The sequence below is a fragment of the Gracilinanus agilis genome, chromosome 3 (assembly GCF_016433145.1).
Source record: "Gracilinanus agilis isolate LMUSP501 chromosome 3, AgileGrace, whole genome shotgun sequence".
Classification (NCBI taxonomy): Eukaryota; Metazoa; Chordata; class Mammalia; order Didelphimorphia; family Didelphidae; genus Gracilinanus; species Gracilinanus agilis.
In genome coordinates, this window is record NC_058132.1 from 122,384,898 (window position 1) to 122,406,808 (window position 21,911).

At 37.1% G+C, this 21,911-nt stretch overlaps 1 protein-coding gene across 1 annotated transcript in view; it reads right to left on the minus strand.

Moving 5' to 3' along the window:
* The window catches only part of LOC123241248 (guanylate cyclase soluble subunit beta-2-like), a 117,860-nt gene that overhangs the window by 71,672 nt on the left and 24,277 nt on the right, over nt 1-21,911 (minus strand). Inside the window, exons 2-3 of the mRNA XM_044668946.1 lie at nt 19,286-19,359; nt 5,768-5,862 (exon numbers count right to left, since the gene is read on the minus strand). Coding sequence (XP_044524881.1) covers nt 5,768-5,862; nt 19,286-19,359 — 169 coding nt within the window. The remainder of the gene's footprint in view (nt 1-5,767; nt 5,863-19,285; nt 19,360-21,911) is intronic.

Below are 21,911 nucleotides of genomic sequence, written 5' to 3' on the forward strand. Positions count from 1 at the left end.
TATATATATGAAATTCAAATGAAGCAAGACTATCATGCACCCAACAGAAACTACAGAATGGAATGCAATGACACATTCTAAAAACAAAGTAGCTCAAGATGGAATCCAAAATAACAGGCCCTTCACAAGTGAGTCAAATCATCAAGGAATAAAGATATATATCCAATCAAAGATAAAAATTTGAAGCATTCCTTCCCCCCCCAAAAAAAGATATGAGTAGATTATTCAACTTGCAAACAACCCTTGCAACAGAAATACAAAAAAGGTAAACATAAGCAACAACAAAGGAAAGCACAACTAATGAAAGAAATGACCTCATCTCTAGAGACTATTAAAAGAAAAAAGAAAGGTAGAAAGTGAAAACCATCTATTGGATTAAAACAACAAGAGCAAAGGAACCATTAAGATATTTCTTTCTAAATACAAAGAAATAAAGATGAAAGTCAAATTTTAAGAAATTGGAGAAATGATGATGGAGGAACATGTCTGAAAAAAAATGGACTAAAGCCTCACCCCCCCCCTCCTCTACTCCATTTTTTTACAAGTGAATCAATGGATTTTGTGGAACTAAATTAGAGAATGAAAGGGTACATTAAAGGAAAAAGGGGAAGTACAAAGTGGAAGTCAATGTATGATGTGTATCAAGTCGGTGGGTAAACCATGAAAAGGAGACAATTCTTTTAGTCTCCCAGCAAGAAGGGTTTTAGGAAAATGAATGAAGTGGCAATTAATGGGACTAAAATGGAGGAAGGAGAGAGATTGACTAAATTTGGGGAAGGGTACTTAGTAAAGGGCACTCTTATAGGAGCAGAGAAATAGTCTATAAAATGAGATAGGGATCTTACAATGAGTTTAACCTACATAGGGAGGCCATTTCTCTCTGAGTGTTAGGCCTCCACAAACTACAACTTGCCTTAGGAAAAGGGAAATAAGTTCTGTGGTTCGTTGACATCCAGAAAAAAAAAAGAAAAGGCATGTACCTAGAGAGGAAATTACATGGCAAATGGGAGAGAAAATGACTATGTGAAGAGCAGAGAATTGAATTGAACCACATGATTTGGGACAGAGGGATATTTCTATCATGGTGATTGAGGCTCTGATTCTGTCTTCATTATTTCCCTTGTGAATATATACTTCAGAGAATGAATAAGGCGGAGGGGGGCGGTGGGGAAGGAAGGAAGGAGGCAAGATCTGCTCAGCAGTAAGATAGAGATTTGTTAGAAGAGATAACTCAAACTTGTTACTTTGGTAGGTTTAAACAAAGAGACTAAAGAATATAGATCATGAATTATAAAAGTTTTCAGCAGACATAAGGGGAAGAGATTGAATAAAGAGAATAATAAAATCCTTCTCAGAAAAAGGTACTAAAAAGAAAAAGTAATAAAAATTTGCAGAGTAAGAGAGAAAGAATTTTTTGAATTAATGGCAACTGAGGGGAGGAAAACCCCACAAAAATATGGGAGGAGGAAAGAGGTAAAGAATTAGATCACTTAAAAAAAGGAAGAAAGAGGGAGCAGCTGGGTAACTCAGTGGATTGAGAGCCAGGCCTAGAGACGGGAGGTCCTAGGTTTAAATCTGGCCTCAGACACTTCCCAGCTGTGTGACCTTGGGCAAGTCACTTGACCCCCATTGCCTACCCTTACCACTCTTCTGCCTTGGAGCCAACACACAGTATTGACTCCAGGTCGGAAGGTAAGGGTCTAAAAAAAGGGAAAAAGAAAAATAAATCAATACATTAAGAAAAATTCAAAAATTAGGATTAAGGGTTACAAATAGAAAGAGGGTATGTAAGGTTTGGAAGTGGAAGGGGGAATAGAAGTGCTCCAGATTAAGCAAAACTAATCATAGGAAAAGATTACTGTTTTGAAAGAGAAACAAAAATAATCCTAATTCAGAAAGTAAAAACTGTAGGAAAGCAATATGATGTAGTAGAAAGAGCACTTAGTGTCAGAAATCTGAGGTTCAAATTCTGAGAGAGCTACATATAGGAAGAGTGCTTTAAAATGATCTTAGAAACACAGGAACCCAGCTGGCACCCAAGTTGAGATATGCAAATTAAACACAGGGAGATCTGAAAAATTTAATTTAACAACAACATCAAAAAGTACCCCAAACTTAAGAATGGTACATATATTCTAACCTGGTTTATATCGTGAATCTATCATTTATCTTCAGTAAGTTATTTCATGTCTTATCCTCAATTTATTAATCTCTAAAATGTGGGGACATAAACTAGATGATTTATGAGATTAGATCTAGGTCTATAATTTTACAGAATTTTGCTCAAAAAAAGGGCCCTGAAATAGTACACAGATAATTAAAGGTGGAGCTTTCCTCTGAATTTCTCTCTAAAGCCCAAGCTAGTAGAAATGTCTACATTTCTTTGGTCTTTCTCACCTTATTATGTCTTTAATGATGTTATAAATGTGGAATAGGGCAGCTAATGGATAGAATGCTGAGCCTGGAGTCAGGAAGACTCATCTTCCTGAGTTAAAATCTGACCTCAGATACTTAAGAGTTGTGGGGCCCTGGGAAAGTCACTTGAGTCCATTTGCCCCACTTTCCTCATCTGTAATATCAACTAGAGAAGGAAATGGCAAACTATTCCAAACCATGCTGAAGAGTTAGACAAAACTGAAAATGACTAACAGTAACAACAAATGTGAAACAAGGAAATCATAGAGAAACAATTTTAGATCAGAGTATAAGGAAGGAATTTTATCTCTAGAAATTACCACTGTCCTGTCTCCTCTTGTCATTTATTGAACCTAGGTCTCCCCCATCCTCCACCAGTCTTTGCAATTTTTTTCCAGTGGTTTTTCAGTCATTTTTTAGTTGTGTCTAATCTTCTTGACCCCATTTGTGGTTTTCTTGGCAGAGCTACTTAGAGTAGTTTGCCATTTCCTTCTCCAGCTGATTTTACAGATGAGGAAACTGAGGCAAATAGGATTAAGTGACTTGCCCTGGGTCACAAGCTAAGTATAAGATTAAATTTGAACTCAGAAAGATGAGTCTTCCTTACTCCAGGCCCAGCACTCTATCCATTGTACCCCCTTACTGCCACTTGTCATTTTTTACCTTAGCTATATACTCTATGATCTATCAATAGGATGAAGAGGCAAGGAGATAGATGATTTCTCTTCTCCTAAAGAAAGGTGTTGTCCATGGAGTGTACAGCACTTACTCAGAGTAATTGTCCTCCTATGCACCAACTCCCAATAGATTAAAGCCATTCTAGGATCCATAAATCCAATTAGAGAATATATCTCCTCCCATAGGAGTCCTCTTCATTGGAGCCACCTCCATTGAATGAAGCTCTCCTCCTTTCCTTATTCCTGTTTCAATTCCATCCTGGGCTGCCTCACCCACCTTCCTCATCTTCTTTCTCCTCATCCAACCCTGTAACAAAAATTGCCTACTGTGTACAGAACAGTGGTACTCTTCTAGTCATCGGAACATCTCCTTGCTCCACCACTTATGACTTTTGTAACTTGGTCAAGTCACTTAACATGTCTGGGCCTCAATTTCTGCATTTGTAAAATAATGAGGTTGAACTAGGCAGTACCTTCCAGCTCTCTCACTATGCTCTTATGCTCTATTAGAAGCCCAGACAGTTAGTGTGTTAGAAAGAACAAGATTCATACACAATGATAGATGGCCCATTTTCTAGAAAAAGTTCTTCTCTCTCAGCAGTACTTTTGTATATAATAGTGACCCAAGTCTCTTTGAGTAGCTGATCCCCTTCTCCCACCTGTGGGCACAATCATAGTTTCAGAATCAGTGACATTAATAGCCCAGGAACAATGGAAATGTGAGTTTCTTCTCTACAGGGATGACCCATCACATGGATTCCACCACATTTGTACCATGGTTTTATGTATTTCTTATGTATGTGCCCTCCACACATGTGCCTTGGTCACATATGTTTCCTAGGTCTGTGTCCCTCCATTCAAGATCCCTTTATATGTCTGCTTTTCCCACTGATGAGATGTAATTTTAGGAGATTCTGTCCCAGGTATATGGAAGATATATTTTAGTACTTCTTTCCTCACTATATAAAAAGATACAGTGTACAATTAAAGAAACAGCCTGACTTAAACAAGTTATTGACAATTTTAAAAAGGGAAATGATCAACATCAATGATTAAATATCAATAACATCATAAGAATGATTGATGTCAACCAATTTCCATAACAAGAATACCAAACTAACTCAGAAACCTTCTCATCAAGCAAACACTCAATCTCTTTGCCAGAGGGAAAGATATGGCAACCAACAGTTGATAACATAGAGTCATTTATAAAATCTTATGGAGAAGTATAGTGAAAACTAATGAGCAGTTTCACCTTATAAGAAGAGAGAAGGAGTGAATGGAAAAACAAGCTTAAAGAAAGCTTGGCAAGATACTCAACTAAGTCTAACACCTTCACCCACTAGGACAGGGAAGTCTTCCCAGAAAGATATCTCTATTACGCCATTTTTGATGCTGTGTATGCACAGTGAGATTTGATTTCTGATTGGCAAAGAGTAGCCCAACAGTGGAAACTGTCCTCCCAACATGTCCCTTGACTGATAGTGTTTGCAACCCAAGAGGCTGTTCAGAGAAGACTTTTCTTGGTAAGGTTATTTCTTTCTTCTTAGCTGAACTGAAGTGTTTTATCTTGCTCCCAGATGAAGAATTCCTTCACTATTGTTTACTTTGGTACAGAGGTCAAGTTTACACATCTAGTAAGTTTCTGGGGCTAGATTTGAACTCAGGTTTTCCTGAATCCAGGTGCAGCACTCTGCCTACTATTCTAATTAGCTGTGATGTAAAAAAAAGCACAACTAAAATTCATTTTGAATAATTAAAAGGGAAATCTTTTTTTTAACTTCCAATAGTCTTCCATTTATGTTATATATCTGAGAGTATCTGAAAAATCAAAGTTGAAGACTACACAATACGAAATAGAGAAGTGTATGGTAGATGTAATTAGATCTCAATATTTCCAACAAGGAATCCTTCAGAAGAAGAGGCATAAGGAATGTCCTAAAGAATATATAACTCAAGAAGAGGATGGGATGATTATATGGTTTAAAGATAAAGAGCCAATGGATAGCCTGTGTAATACACTGGTCTCTTCATAATATCAAGAGTTCTTGAGGAAGGTCCCTAGTGGCAAACTTATGGGAGGACATCCTCAAGGCCTGTCTAGGAGGGCCTGGCCAGGATAAGCTGTGTGATCTACATCATTAGAGAGAATGCCCACATTAATTAAATCCTTGATCCACTGGACTAGTGGAGTATCAGACATAGAGTATACCTCAAAGATTTTCAAGACCCTGGTGATACAAATATGGTAGTGATGTTAGCCTTCGTTATGGTACTGTTCTACTAAACCTAATCAATAGAATTGAAAGGAATGTTCTAGCACCATAACTAAAATGAAACATATGGGGCTCTGCCTCAGCAAGTCAACATCCAACTTAGTGTCATTCCTCCCTGGATCTCATGATCCTCCCTCATCTCACACCACCACATGGTATGACCAGTATGGCTTACTCTACTCCAAAGTACACCATCATCATGGTGCCCCTCCTACAGGTTTGTCTTTCCCTAGGTCAGACTATACCCTCTCCTAGTGTGACTATACCAGTAGTTAGACTATCTTGTATATGCAGCCATCCCCATATCCTAAATCCTAACCCAAGAGCAACTACTTTTGCCTAGTGAGAAAAATTCTAGGGCATAGCTCTGAGTCATACACACTCCTTTTTCATACTTACCCAGAAGTTTGCAGGCTTCTTGGATCAGTTTGATTGTGATAATGTCATCATATACAGTATATGTCATGAAGGCATCTTGGATTTCTGCACATGCTCTGAAATAGAAAGAATCACTTGAATTGGGACCCTGGATTGACCCTTTAATATATAATAGAGCTCAAATGCACTTTAGCTTCAGATTCAGAGAAATTTTGACCCTTTGAAATACAGAAAATCTCACCATGGGTGTTGAAAAAGAAAAAACGTGCTGGATAATCATTATAGCTAGCTTTTACACGTTGCTTTAAATCTGCAAAGTAGTTAACAAATATCACTTCATTTAATTCTCATGACCACCTAGAGAGGTAGGTTTTATTATTATTATTTATTATTATTATTCCTATTTTACAGATGAGCAAACTGAGACTGATAGAGGTTAAGTGACTTGTCCAGAGTCATAGAGCTAGTAAAGTTCTTGGGGCAGATTTGAACTTAGGCCTTCTTCACTCCATATCTAGTGCTCTATCTTGTTACCTCTATCAGTGTTACCTAGATGGATCATTTCTCTTCTGTGAATGCTGCCTATGTGAACTGTGTATAGAGGAAGAGGATATGGCCAACAGAAGAAGAGTAAACACCCCTTCCCCTTTGTTGAATGTACCTAAGTGCATGTGACAAAATCATCTTTCTAAAGAATAGTCAGTACAAAAGAATGAAGCTTTAGAATGGCCCTAGTAAGAAAAGTCATTTCAGGAAAATGGAGAAGAACTCTGTGGTTTGGGAGTGATGACCTGGGTTCTAGTCTCAGTTGTATCCCTAATGAGTTGTGTGAACCTGGGCAAAACTCTTAATCTCTCAACTGTAATTTTCTCATCTGTCAGATAGGTACAAAAAGATTGTGTAGGTTCAGATCTAAAATCAGGGAAGACCAATTGATAAATGGTCAAGGGTCACGAATAGGCAATTTTCAAATAAAGAAATAAAAACTATAAGCACAAAATAAGAAATCAAAACATAAGCACATGAAAAAGTGTTCTAATTCTCTTATAATCAGAGAAATGCAAATCAAAACAACTCTGAGGTATCACCTCACACCTAGCAGATTAGCTAACATGATAAGCAAAGGAAAGTAATAAATGCTGGAGGGGATGTGGCAAAATTGGGACATTAATGCACTGCTGGTGGAGTTGTGAATTGATCCAACCATTCTGGATGGAAATTTGGAACTATGCTCAAAGGGCTTTAAAAGACTGTCTGCCCTTTCATCCAGCAATAACACTGCTGGGTTTATACCCCAAAGAGATCATAAGGAAAAAGACTTGTACAAAATTATTTATAGTCACACTCTTTGTAGTGGCAAAACATCGGAAAATGAGGGGATGTCCTTCAATTGGGGAATGGCTGAACAAATTGTGGTATCTGTTGGTGATGGAATACTATTGTGTTAAAAGAAATAATGAACTGGACAAATTCCATGTAAACTGGAACAACCTTCAGGAATTGATGCAGAGTGAAAGGAGCAGAGACAGAAGAACACCATACACAGAGATGGATACACTGTGGTAAAATCAAATGTAATGGACTTCTCTACTAGCAGCAATGCAACGATCCAGGATAATTCTGAGGGACTTATGAGAAAGAACACTAGCCACATCCAGAGAAAGAACTGTGGGAGTCAAAACACAGAAGACAAACAACTGCTTGATCACATGAGTTGATGGGGATATGATTGGGGATATAGACTCTAAATGATCACCCTAATACAAATATTAATAATATGGAAATAGGTCTTGATCAATGACACATGTAAAGCCCAGTGGAATTACAAGCTGGATATGGGAGGGGGTGGGGAGAGGGAGAGAAAGAACATGAATCATGTAACCATGGAAAAATATTCTAAATTAATTAATTAAATGAAAATTTTAATCTAAAAAAATAAAAATAAAATCAGGAGAAGAGAAATAAAAAAGAGACAATTATATTCATCAGATGAAAAGAAAAGTTTCTTATTCTCCCTCTATCTTTTTGAAGGCTATTTATGACTGTTGATGCACCAAAGATGAAATCAAGTTTAAAATTATTGAAGTAAATTGGACATGTCCCCATTGGCAATCCATAATGACACATTCTAACATTACTCAAAGAATTGTGTGAAGTTATAAAAGATCTGCTAGTGATCTTCTTTGTGAGACCTCTTTAGGCTGGCCAGATTCCCAAACAATGGGAAAGAGAAAATATAGAGCCTGTCTTTAAAAATAAAATGTTGCCTTAAGAATTCTCCTTCACCAGGCATGGGTTTCACGAACTTGTTAAAAATCATGTAATATTCCACAATAACCATGGATCTTTCTTTGTTTTTGGTTTTTGTTAACATCATCTGTTGAGAAGCAACATCATGAGGCACAAAACAGAGACATATATATTCACCTCAAAGTGTTGACCTATGTCATGGAAAACACACTATTCAGATCTCAAGAAAAGGATAATTTTCTATCATGTTGACATCCTCCAAGTGTTTCTGTTTGCAAATGACATTGTATTGATTGTATAGTGCCCTGGAGCATGACATACTCTTCTCAATGAAATTTACATTTATTTGAAAAGAGATTAGCCTAATAATCCACACTAGAAAAACAAAATGGATAGAAAATACATATGATCAAGATTATAGAGTGTAGTTGGACAGGTGGTCTTTTCACTCAGTCTCTTATTGATTGTGAATATTGTAGGAGATACATGTATATACATACAAATGATCCCAAAATAGATTGGGAAAAGATGAAATGGATTATATTTTGGGGAAATGTGCAGTGCTTTAGTAATCTACTTGTTTCTACAAAAGTCTTCCTCTTTAATTTTTTAAAAAAAAATTGATACATTTTATTTTGACACAATACTTTCCAACAAGTATCTGAACAAATTCCTTTATTTTACTCACTTCTCACTGACCTCTAAAAATAATTTTAAAACCAATTAACAGAAAGGAGGGGATGTGTCCTATAATTTTGGCAGTGTGATATTCATGTAATAGAGAGACTTGTGCTTGTAGACCACCTTGGAAGACATCTCTTCATTGCTGGGAGGCTGCTTCTAGGATAGTGATTCTGATATGTAAAGGACTTACTTGCCTTCATATCATCATGTAGGTCTATCCATATTTTTAAAAAGTTAACCTATCCATCATTTCTTACACAGAAGTACTATTCCATAAAAATCATATGCTACAACTTGTTTAGCCATTCCCCAATTAATGAGCTTCCTTTCATTTTCCCCTTGCAATTATTTTTTGGTTTATTATTTATATTTTTCCAAAAACAAGTATTTTTCATTAATTTGGCCTTCTACTAACTCCCTTTCCCATTGCTGTTGTTCTTGTTGTTTTTCAATGATTTCTGATTCTTTGTGACACCATTGGGCTTCTCAGCAAAAATACTAGTATGGTTTGATATTTCCTTCTCCAGATCATTTTACAGATGAGGAACTGAGGCAAACAGGGTGAAGTGACTTGCCCAGGATCATGCAGCTAGTAAGTGTCTAAGGTCAGATTTGAACTCATGAAGATGAGTCTTCCTGACTCCAGGCCCATTATTCTATCTACTGTACCACTTGGCTATCCTTCATTGAGCAAATATTATTAAAAAGTGTATATTTATATGTACATATATTTCATATATATTCTATCTCTATCTATCTATAAGTTGTTTACATATGTAAGCTTATACGTGTAAGCAACTTAAAAGAGTTAGTTAAAATGCATAGAGGTTAATGGACTTGTTTAGAATCACAAGCTAGTAATAACAGTAACAACATTTATATAGCACATTAAGTTTTACAAAGAATTTTCCATATATTTTCTCACAACAACCTTGGAATGTAGATGCCATTGCTATGCCCATTTTAGAGATGAGGAAATGGAGAGGCTGAGAATAATTATTTAGAAGTGTGAACTGGTGTGAATAAGCTTTCCTTTTGGTAATATACTTGTTTTTATGTAGTGAATCAGGGTACTCTAAGGATTTCATGGTGAAGGATGCTGCTGTTGAAACTATTGAGAATGTTTCTTGTTAGAGTTAGAAATCAGGATTCCATAGTCCCTGGGAATTGATAAAATGGTTCTATGGAATGAGTGCTGACTTTGGAGGCAGAGGATGATGACCCAGTTCTGTTATTTACTAGCTGTGTGACTTTGGGCAATGCTGGGTCTCAGTTTCCTCATATGTAAAATGACATGGTTGGACCAGATGACTTCTCAGGTTTTTTCAGTTCTAATCCAATATCCATTGCAAACTTTAATACTTTTGTGATGGATCCATGGCTTCATTCTAAATAATCTTTTCACTGATGCAGATAGCAATCTCTCTATAATTTGTTGTCATCGTTTACTTTATTTTCAATATAACAACATAATATATAATATAATGCATATGATTTGTTATAAATATGTAATAAATTATAATAAATATGTTTTTTATCCAAGATAAACAAATTCTCACATTAAATTATATCCAGAATTCTATATTTTATTCTTTTTTCTTTCCCCTCCCTCTTACCCCTTTCCCTTCCCTAAAAAGGCAAGTAACATGATAGAGGCTGTACACATATTATCATATAACACATTTCCCTCTTCATCATATTGTGAAAGAAGACATATTACTTATACAAGAGAAAAATAAATGGAGGAAACAAAGTGAAGAATGGTATGTTTCAATCTGCATTTGCACTCCATCTGTTTCTTCTATGGTGGTGGATATTCTTTTTCATCCCGGGTCCATTATGGTTGTCCCTCTCTAACTTTTATCCTATGTGATTCTCACACATGCCTTTCTATATATCCTCTAAAGCAGTGGTTCCCAAACTTTTTTGGCCTACCACCCCCTTCCCAGAAAAAATATTACTTAGCCCTCTGGAAATTAATTTTTTTTAAATTTTAATAGCAATTAATAGGAAAGATAAATGCACTTCTGGTCATCATCGTTTCCCTAGATTGCTGTAGCACGCACCAGGGGGTGGTAGCGCCCACTTTGGGAATCATTGCTCTGAAGATTATCCATTGAATAAGTAGAAGACCTTCTTCTGGTTCTTTCAATATTTTGTGGATACCAATGCAAACCTCAGGCTGGCTATCTTTAATTGTTTCACTCACTACGATTGCTTCACTTCCTTTTTTGGTCATACATATGCTTGATAATGCCTTTTATACCACTTGTACATAAGTAATCAGTGATAATATCTTCCTCCATCATAGGTGTCTGCTTTCCTTTTCTTGGAAAAAAGTATTGCTCTTATAGTGAAGTGCCCAGAGATATTATGCCTCTGGGTTACTTAATATATCTTCAGCTCTGATTGGTTCTGTCCAAACTGCTTACAAAAACAAACAAACAAACAAACAAACAAACAAACAAACAAACAAAAAAACTACTTTCACTCACAATGGATATTTCTGTTTCATGTCATCACCATCTTTTGATTATCAAAAGGGTCCCTTTTGAGATCATAGATTTTCATGGCACAGCCATATGGAATTACTTGGATTTTATTGGTGTTAAAGAGATGGATGTTTGGAGAAAGTGCTAAACTGTTCATATACTTTGATCCAATGATTCTACTACTTTGACTACATATACCCCAAGGAATTTTCTGACAGCAGGAAAAGACTCTTGATAAAAAAAATCACAGCAGCATCATAAATACAATAAAAACAAAAGTCCCTGGAAAAATACATGACCAACAATTGGGTAATAGTTTCACAAATGATGGTATGGGCACCTAGATGATACAGTAGATAGAGTGCTGGACCTGGAGTCAAGAAGACTCATCTTTCTGAGTTCAAATCCAGCCTCAGACACTTCGGTTATCTCAATTCCTCATCCATAAAATGAGCTGAAGAAGGAAATAGCAAACCATTCCCGTATCTTTGCTAAGAAAATCCCAAATGGGGTCACTAAGAGTCAGAAACCATTGAAAAACAAGAGCAATGGTATAGGGGTTTAGTAGAAGAGCAGATTAATGAAAATGCTTGGTTTTGGAAAAATATAAATAATAAACAAAAAACATCGAGGAGAAATTGAAAGGATGCTTATCATTTTGGGAATGACTAAATAGATTGTAGCATATGATTGTAAGAAGTGATGAGCAGGTTAATTTTTTAAAATATAGAAAGACCTACATGAAGATATGAAGGGTGAAATGAACAGAACCAAGACAATATTATAAAGAGCAACAGGAATATTGTTTGAAGAGTGACCTATATATGTCTACCTTCAAAGAAAGAACTGATGGGTAGAAATAAATAAGACATGGTTATACATATGTATATATGCTCTTTTTGTCAAATAATGCCTTCTCTAATACAGGGAAAGAGGAAGGGAGAGGGAGTTAACTGGGTATTTTAATGTAATAAATAAATAAATTTAAATTTAAAAAATAGAGAGGGAGTTGGCTTCAATAACCTCTGAGGTCCCTTAAGATCTATGTTCTACATTGTACACAGAGACTTATACACTGTGGTACAATCAAACATAACAGACTTCAATGCAAGGATCCAGAGCAAAGCTGAGGGACTTATGAGAAAGAAAACTAGCCATCCTCAGAGGAAGAACTGTGGGAGTAGAAACAAAGAAGAAAAACAATGCTTGATCACATGGCCTGATGGGAATATTATTGGGGATGTAGAAATTAAACAATAACTCTAGTCCAACTATCAATAATATGGAATTAGGTCTTAATTAAGGATACATGTAAAACACAGTAAAATTGTGCGTCAGGTATGGGGGGGGGTTGAGGGAGAGGGAAAAAACATGAAACATGTAACTATTGGAAAATAATCAAAATTAAAATAAAAAAGATATATGTTCTATGATCTTCTGCTTTATTACTTTATTCTAGTTACTCCTTCTCTGTCTTTTCATGACCTTACCCTTTTCCCTATCATTGCTTTGCAATTATTGACAAAACTATATTCAGGGAGGCTGAAACTCTAGGGAAAAGCTGGATGGGGTAGTGAGGGTAATCTATGCTGGTAGATCATAGATTTAGAAATAGATTGGATCTTCAAGGTCTTCCAGGTCAACTTTTGCAGAAAAGGAAACTGAGGCTTAGAGAAATTAAGGAATTTTGCCAAATTCAGCCAATTTGTCAGAGCTGGGATATGAACCAAGGGACTCTGACTTCAAACCTGGTCTTTCACCCGTAAGATTGGGCAGAAACTCTGCTGTATTAGATCTGAAACTCAGTACTGCTTTGTCACACTATTTTCTCTACCAGCTACTCAAAAGAGAAGTTGGCCTTCTTAAGTTAGCCGTCTGCTTCTTTATCAGCAGAATGGAAACACTGCAGGAAAAGTTCCTAATGAAAACTTGGCCAGTCAAACTTTGGTCTCAGGGCTGCTGTCTAGAATGCTTTGCCTCGGGTGCTGCTGAAAGTAGAACACAAACAAACCATGGCCATTTGTAGCCATCCTTGGCCCCATTTGTGGGCCTCTCATTCATTTCTGTTGGAGTACGGCAACCCTCTCTTTTCTGTATGCTGACCTTTGCCTCAAATATTTACTTGGGCTTGTTTATCCATCTTAAGTTGCTGGGATGCCAAACATACCCACACTCTTATGACTGATTGCATGAAGATTTTCTGTTCTCGTTTATTGACTGCAATGTTCTTGGATAGAATACTTCTCATTGAGACATCTCCCCCTCGTGTATACAATCACTCAGATTGCTTCTGTGAAGAGAGATGCTCAGCCAGGACATAATCAACATTTCCCAGGGCAGGCAGTGATTGCAAAGTAGTGGAAAAGAGGAGAGACATGAAAATACAGAGAAACAACAACTAGAACAAAGTAAGAAAGCAAATGATCATCGAACTAGATCCAGAAGAGGCCTCAGAGGCCATTGAGGCTCGCTTCGTTTTTTTTAATTTATTCTTTTCTTTTTTCTAAAAACAAATATTTTTCCCTAATCTATCCTTTCCACTAACCCCCTTCTCCCTAAGCAAATGTTCAAAACAAAAACACCAATATACATATATTCATATTTCCATAGTCTGGTGAAACAAATCTCCCCTTTAGCCATGTTTGAAAATACCTCTTACTATAGATTAAACTCATTACCTCTCTGTTTAGAGGTGAGTGACACGCCTCATCATTCTTCCTGCCTACCTTCCTTCCTGCTATTATATCTGTATTTCTCAGTCTCCTTTGCTAAGTCTTAATCCTCTCATTTTACTGATGAAAAAGCTGAGACCCAGCGAAGTTAATTGAATTGACTAATGTCATGTTGCTGTGTCAAAGGTGGGATTTGAATTCAAGTCCTCTAACTCCATAGTTAGGCACTGGTCTGAAGAAGGGAATAAATATTTATATAGTGACTACTTTGTGCCAGACACTGTGCTAAGGATTTTTACAAATATTATTTCATTTCATCTTCACAACAACTTTGGGAGAGAGGTAGGTTGTTATCTTCAGTTTAGAGATGGGGATTTGTTGCTTTTGTTGTTCAGTCATTTTAGTTCTGTGTGACTCTTTGTAATCCCATTTGGGATTTTCTGGGCAAAGATCCTAGAGTGATTTACCATTTTCTTCTCCAACTCATTTTACAAATGAGGAAACTGAGGCCAACAGGGTTAAGTGACTTGCCCAGAGTCACACAGCTAGGAAGTATCTGAGGCTCAAGTCTTCCTCACTCTAGCCTTGGCACTCTATCCATTGTACCACTCTGCTGGAGGTAGTATATACTGGCCTGAGAATGCGTCTTTACTTAATTGGTGAAGCCTAGCTTGACGTAGATTTTTGGACCAGGAGGAAGGAAAGCTGAATTCTTCGCACCTGAATTGGACTTTGGAAGACAGAAAAGGTTTTAGTAGATGGAAGTGGAGATGTGTAATCCAGGGCATCTCAACCAAAATCTTTGGGCCATCTTGGATTTTCAAAGGCTTTCAGTACCAGCCAGCATATAATGACAGCTAACTTTTATGTATCACTTTAAAGATGAAAAAATGCTTTCCTCATATCAGCTCTGAAAAGGAGATAGGATAAATGTGTCTCTTTTAAAAATAAGGAAAATGAGATGGAGAGATCAAACTGTTTGCCTAGGATCACATGACCAGAGAGTTGAGGTGTTTTCCCACCACACTGTGTTGCCTTTTATCTTCAATTTAACTCAATTCAACAAAAATGTATTAAATGCCTACTATGCACAAGGCAGCTAGGTTGATAGAGGGCAGCACAGTGGATATAGTGCTGGGTCTGGAGCCAGGAAGATCTGAGTTGAAATCTGACCTCAGACCCTTATTAGCTCTTTGACCCTCAGAAACTTACTTGACCACCCTTGACTCAGTTTCCTCATCTGTAAAATGGAGAAGGATGGAGCAGCTAGGGTGACTCAGTGGATTGAGAGCCAGGCCTAGAGACGGGAGGTCTGGGGTTCATATTTGGCCTCAGATACTTCCTTAGCTGTGTGACCCTGGGCAAGTCACTTAGTTCCCATTGCCTAGCCCTTACCAATCTTCTGCAATATTGATTCCAAGAAGAAGACAAGAGTTTAAAATAAATAATTAAATAAAAATTAAATAGAGAAGGAAATGGCAATCCATTCCATTACCTTTGCTAACCAAACCCCAAATGGGTTCATGAAGAGCTGGATTCAACTGAAATGACTGAATTACAACTACTATGCATGGTGCATTGCATAGTCAATGTCAGGGATACAAAGATGAAAAATGATGCAATTCATGCCCTCAATAGACTTGCAGTTTTGCAGAGAGATAAAACACTTTGTGTTACTTTGTTTTTCCATGTTTAATTTGGGGATAGAAGAAAGCTAGCACTAAGGTTCCCCCCCAAAAAAAATAAAGAAGAAAAGAAAGAAAAAAAGGTTACTGAATCCATTTTAGAATGGAAGGAAGTTCAGATGGACATGTATTTACTATGTTCTTTAAAAAACAATATGTACATAAAAGATGGTTGGTTTTACATATATTCCCTGTTTTTGGAAATATTTTTTATTTGTTTTTCTTTCTGCTTCGGGATAAAAAAGAGAAAGAAGAAATAATAGAATGTAATTGAATTTCAGGAGAACAATTAGTAACCTACAAATATAGCAGATGTGGGAGTAATATGGAGAATAATGGAGGGTTAAGAGGTGATGCTATCTGATTGTTTGTTTTATACAAAATAAAACTGAAAGTCTAAAGTATATGAATGTGCCTCATAGTACTCAAAAGATATGCCCTTAAAAATCATGTGTATATTAATTTTGAGTTCAAGTTCAAAGCTCTTTTTCAATACAATGCAAAGCTTTTTATTTAAATGAACCACTGAAAGGAATACTTTTGTAATGCAAATAATGCCCTCATTGTGTTTCATATTTTGGAATATCTGGGTTTTTTTCCAAAGCATGGATCTAATAAAATGCAAATTTAATAGCTGATTGACCTTTAAATCTGGTTTTGTTTGTGGCTTAGAGATGCAATTCCATTGAAATTTTGCAGGTTTCTAATGTCCTCTGATTTAATATTCCTCTTGAGTCTCAGTTCTGAAGGGCTTTGGCACATTAAGATCACCAAGGTAAAAAAGTGGGAGAACTAGATACAAGCTATCACCCAGTTGAGTTCAGTCAATATATGTATTTCTCTAAGTTTTATTGTTCCTCTTCTAAGCTTTATTGAAATCTCCTTTACTTACAAGCTTTTAAGGTTCTTGTAGCTTCCAGCATATCCTGTTTGTCCTCACTGCTGAAAATGCTACGAGGAATCCCTTTTTGGTGTCTCTCTTCCCTTTCAACGTGGTTTCAAACTAGTAGCAAAGGGTCTACACCATCTACTAAAAAGGAAATCTTAAGCAAAATATTCTTTAAAAAATCAAAAACAAACCTTTACCTTCTGATTTAGAATCAATGCTGTGTACTGGTTCCAAGGCAGAAGAATGGTAAGGGCTAGGCAATGGGGGTTAAGTGACTTGCTCAGGATCAACTCCAGGCCTGGCTTTCAAGCCACTGAGCCACCAAGCTGCCCCATAAGGAAAGTATCCTTGAATAATCTCAATGAACTTGTACAGAGTGGAGCCGAGAACTGCTTTACTTGGTGTCTTTGCTGGGATGGGCCAAATCACCAAATATTTATTAAGTGTCTACAATTGTGCCAGGCATTGCATCAGGAGCTAAAGATACAAAGACAAAAAATCAAGCAGTTCTTGCCCTTAAGAAGCTTTCCTTCTAATGGGAGTTGACAACAAGTACACATTTAAGTGTGGAGAGAATGTCAAAAAAAAAAAAAAAGATAAAGTATTTGAGGGAGAAAAGATTAAGCAATTGGGGCTATTAGGAAAGGCTCTAGAGTTGTCATGGAGGAAATAAAGACCCCTGCGAAGTAGATGTAAGGAGGAAATGTCTTATAGGAATGGAAGGCAGTTGGGGCAAAGACATAGGGATGAAAGATGGGATCCCCTATGTGAGAATCAACCAAAATGATGGTGTAGCTAGAAAGTAGCATTTGTGAGGCAACTAGGTCATTAAGTGGATAGAGAGCCAGATCTGGACTTGGGAAAATCTGGGTTCAGATTTGGTCTCAAATATTTTCTAGCAGGGTGACCCTGGGCAAGTCATTTAACCCCAATTGCCTAGCCCTTACAGTACTTTTGCCTTAGTATCAATACTTAGTATCCATTCTAAAATGGAAGGTAAGATCTTAAACTATACTATAAAGCAGCGGTCATTGAAACAATATCGTACTGGCTAAGAGACAGAAGGGAGGATCAGTGGAATAGACTTGGGGTAAATGACCTCAGCAAGACAATCTATGATAAACCCAAAGAGCCCAGCTTTTGGGACAAAAATCCACTATTTGACAAATCTGTTGGGAAAATTAGAAAACAATATGGGAGAGATTAGGTTTAGATCAACATTTCACAGATACATTTAGAATGGGTGAATGACTTGAATATAAAGAAGGAAACTATAAGTAAATAAGGCAAACACAGAGTAGTATACACATTAATAATATGGAAATAACTTGATCAATGACACATGTAAAACCCAGTGAAATTGCTCTTTGGCTATGGGAGGAGGGTTAGAGGAGGGGAGGGAAAGGACACGATTCATGTAATCATGGGAAAATATTCTAAATTAATTAACTTGATTAATTAATTTAACTAATTAATTTAAGCTAATTAATCTAAGCTAATTAACTGAATAAATAAACTTAATAATACAATAAATATTTGTTCAACTGGAAAAAATAAATAAAATGGAAGGTAAGAGTTTTTAAAAAAAGAAAGTAGAATATGCAAAAGAGTACAACTTCTAATGAGACAGTAAAGGTAGTTGTTTTTAAGTTGTATCTAACTCTTTGTGACTCCATTTGGGGTTTTCTTTCTTTTTTTTTAATTTTTATTTATAGAAAATTTTTCCATGGTTCCATGATTCATGTTCTTACTCTTCCCTCCACCTACCCAACTCCTCCACCCTCTGTAGCCGATATGCATTTCCACTGGTTTTTATATGTGTCATTGATCAGGACCTGTTTCCATATTGCTGATAGTTGCACTGGGGTGGTTGTTTGGAGTCTACATCCCAAATCAAGTCCACATCAACCCATCTGTTCAAGCAGTTGTTTTTCTTCTATGTTTCTACTGCCATAGTTCTTCCTCTGAATGTGGAATTGCCCTGGGTCATTGCATTGCTGCTAGTGGAGAAGTCCATTACATTCTATTTTACCACAGTGTATCAGCCTCTGTGTACAATGTTCTCCTGGATCTGCTCCTTTTGCTCTGCATCAATTCCTGGACGTCTTTCCAGTTCACATGGAATTCCTCCAGTTCATCATGCCTTTGAGCACAATAGTATTCCATCGCCATCCGATACCACAATTTGTTCAGCCAGTCCCCAATTGAAGGACGTACCCTCGTTTTCCAGTTTTTTGCCACTACAAAGAGTGCAGCTATAAATATTTTTGTACAAGTCTTTTTCCTTATAATCTCTTTGGGATATAAACCCAGCAGTGGTATGGCTGGATCAAAAGGAAGACAGTCTTTTAAAGCCCTTTGAGCATAATTCATTTGGGGTTTTCTTGACATTGACAATGACATCTGTACCACTAATCTCTGAGGATGCTTTTGAGGAGCAAAGATCACTTACCTAAAACACTTAGCAACCCGAAAGGTTATAAAAATATAAGGTGGGGGCAGCTGGGTAGCTCAGTGGATTGAGAGCCAGGCCTAGAGACGGGAGGTCCTAGGTTCAAATCCGGCCTCAGACACTTCCCAGCTGTGTGACCCTGGGCAAGTCACTTGACCCCCATTGCCTACCCTTACCACTCTTCCACCTATAAATCAATACACAGAAGTTAAGGGTTCAAAGTAAAAAAAAATAAAAAATAAAATAAAAAAAAAATTAAAAAAAAATATAAGGTACCATTATTCCCTAGAGCTTGTTACCTCCACAGGTTTGGTAAACAACTACAAACACATACACACACACACAAACACTAGATCACCCTTGAAAAGAGCTGCCTCTCCACTGCCTTCTCCCCTTTTTCTATTAAAATACTTACTTCAGTTTCTCCCAAGTCTCTTCACCAAATTTCTCAATCACAAGAGATTGCAGGCAGGTGTTGATAAATCCATACTAGAAAAGAAACCAAGAAGAAGAGAAAAGGATGTATAATGAGGCATAAAAACCCCATTTAAAGACAACTTAATGGTCTCTTTTAGGGAAAGTAGAATGACATCCACTTTGGGGAACTAATTATATCTTCTTGTTTCCAGTTAGTTTATTTGTTTAATAGCAATACTGCACCACTGCTTCACAACAAATCTTGCAGCCCATCAGTAGTTTTGTTTCCATTGAGAATTTGAATAAACTAAATTTGAAACCAAATTATAATGAGAGAAGGGTAGGAAGAGACATTCTGTGTTGATTAGATTCCTCTTGGAAATGACGGCATAGGCCTGGTTAAAACAGGAAGTCCAAACCATGCAGAGGAGGGTAAGGTGGGTATACACATATATGTTTAGAAAATGGAGAAAGAACAAACATTTGCTCCTTTAAAAACCAAATTATAGGGGGCAGCTGGGTAGCTCAAGGGATTGAGAGCCAGGCCTAGAGACGGGAGGTCCTAGGTTCAAGTCTGGCCTCAGCCACTTCCTAGCTGTGTGACCCTGGGCAAGTCACTTGACCCCCATTGCCTACCCTTACCACTCTTCTACCTTGGAGCCAATACACAATATTGACTCCAAGACAGAAGGTAAGGGTTTTAAAAACAAAACTGAATGACAGTTTGGGGAGAAAGAGAGCAAATAGTAGAAAGGAGACAAGAAGAAGCACTGGGACTTTGGAGAGAAGTTTTTTCTTTGCCAGTCTAACTTGTGAATCATTATCCCCTTATTGGGGAAAAAACAAAGGCTACTTAGGCAGAGGCCATGAGAATTGGGCAGATGTGCCTTACTTTTCATAAGAATTCCTAAATGTGTATAAATATAATTTTGGTAAATCAAATTCTTGGGGTAACTAGGTGGTGCAGTGGATAGAGTGCTGGGCCTGGAGTCAAGAAAACTTATTTTTCTGAGGTCAAATCTAGCCTCAGACATTGACTAACTGTCTGACCCTGGACAAGTCACTTCATTTTGTTTGCCTTAGTTTCTTCATCTGTAAAAGGAGCCAGAGAAGGAAATGGCAAACCATTTCAGTATCTTTGCCAAGAAAACACCAAAGGGGGTCATGAAAATTCAGACATGACTGAACAAGAACAAATCAATCTCTACAGTATTTTAATAAGCTTTAGATGCTTATCATAGGACTTGAGAGTTAGAGCTAGAAGACTTAGAGGTCATTGGTTCAACTACATTTATTTAAAAAAAAGTTTAAACCCCTACCTTCTGCCTTAGAATTAATACTATCAGTTTCAAGGCAGAAGAGGAGAAAGAACTAGGCACCTAGGATTAAGTGACTTGCCCAGGGTCATATACCTAGGAAGTATCTGAGGTCAGATTTGAACCCAGGACCTCCTGCTTCCAGGCCTGGCTCTCTATCCATTGAGCCACCTCACTTCACAAATAAGAAAACTCAAGTCTAAAAAAATTAAGTGACTTGACTAGGATCACAAAGCCAGTAAATGGTTAAAGTAGAATATGAATCAAGTCTTCCTCACACCAGCTCTCGCCTTCTTTATCCACTACAACATAGTGCCTGATATTTCAAACACTTCCCCCTTCCCTCTCTTTTCCCTCAACCCCACAAGTCAATACTTCCAACAAGGGAAGAATATTTTTGTCATGTAAAAAAATCACCTTGCAATATATCTGTTTTGTAAGATTGAATTGTTCTACATGGAGATTTCTTTAAGGGGGACACACTTGAATTTAAAGAAGAAAGAAGAGGACCATGAATTAAAATTTGGGGTGGAAGGTAAAGTTTTTGCCAATTTCCCCATCCATCCTCCATATGTATTGCCATATTCCTTCCTCCTTTCCACAGCTATTAGTATGCCTAGCTGTATCCACTCAAACTCTGTGAGGAGCAAAGGTACACCAATTGCTTTTTCCAATATCAAAAATTGGATAGAAGGGAAATGATGAGTCTGAATGTAGATCGAAGGATCCCATTTTAATTTATTTCCTTCTTGAGTTTTTTTCTTGTATGGCCCATATATGTCTTCTTTCACAGCATGATGAATATGGAAATATATATTGCATGAAAGCACATGTATGACCTATATCTGATGGCTTTTCACCTAGGGAGGGAGGGAAGAGAATTTGGATCACAAAATGTCAGAAAACAAATGTTGAAAATTGTTTCTACATGTAATTGGGAAAAATACAATAACAAAATAGTTACCTAAAAATTGGATACAGTGTCTGACAAAAGAGGAGACACCTCACTAGAAGTATACTTTCCTTCAGTGGATTGAGAGCCAGGCCTAGATATGGAAAGTCCTAGGTTCAAATCTGACCTCAGACACTTCCAAGCTATGTGACCCTGGGCAAGTCACTTAACACCAATTGTCTAGCCCTTACCAATCTTTTGCCTTAGAACCAAACACAGTATTGATTCTAACATGGAATGTAAGGGAATTAGAAGAAGGAAGAAGAAGGAAGAAGAAGAAGAAGAAGAAGGAGAAGAAGAAGAAGTAGAAGAAGAAGAAGAAGAAGAAGAAGAAGAAGAAGAAGAAGAAGAAGAAG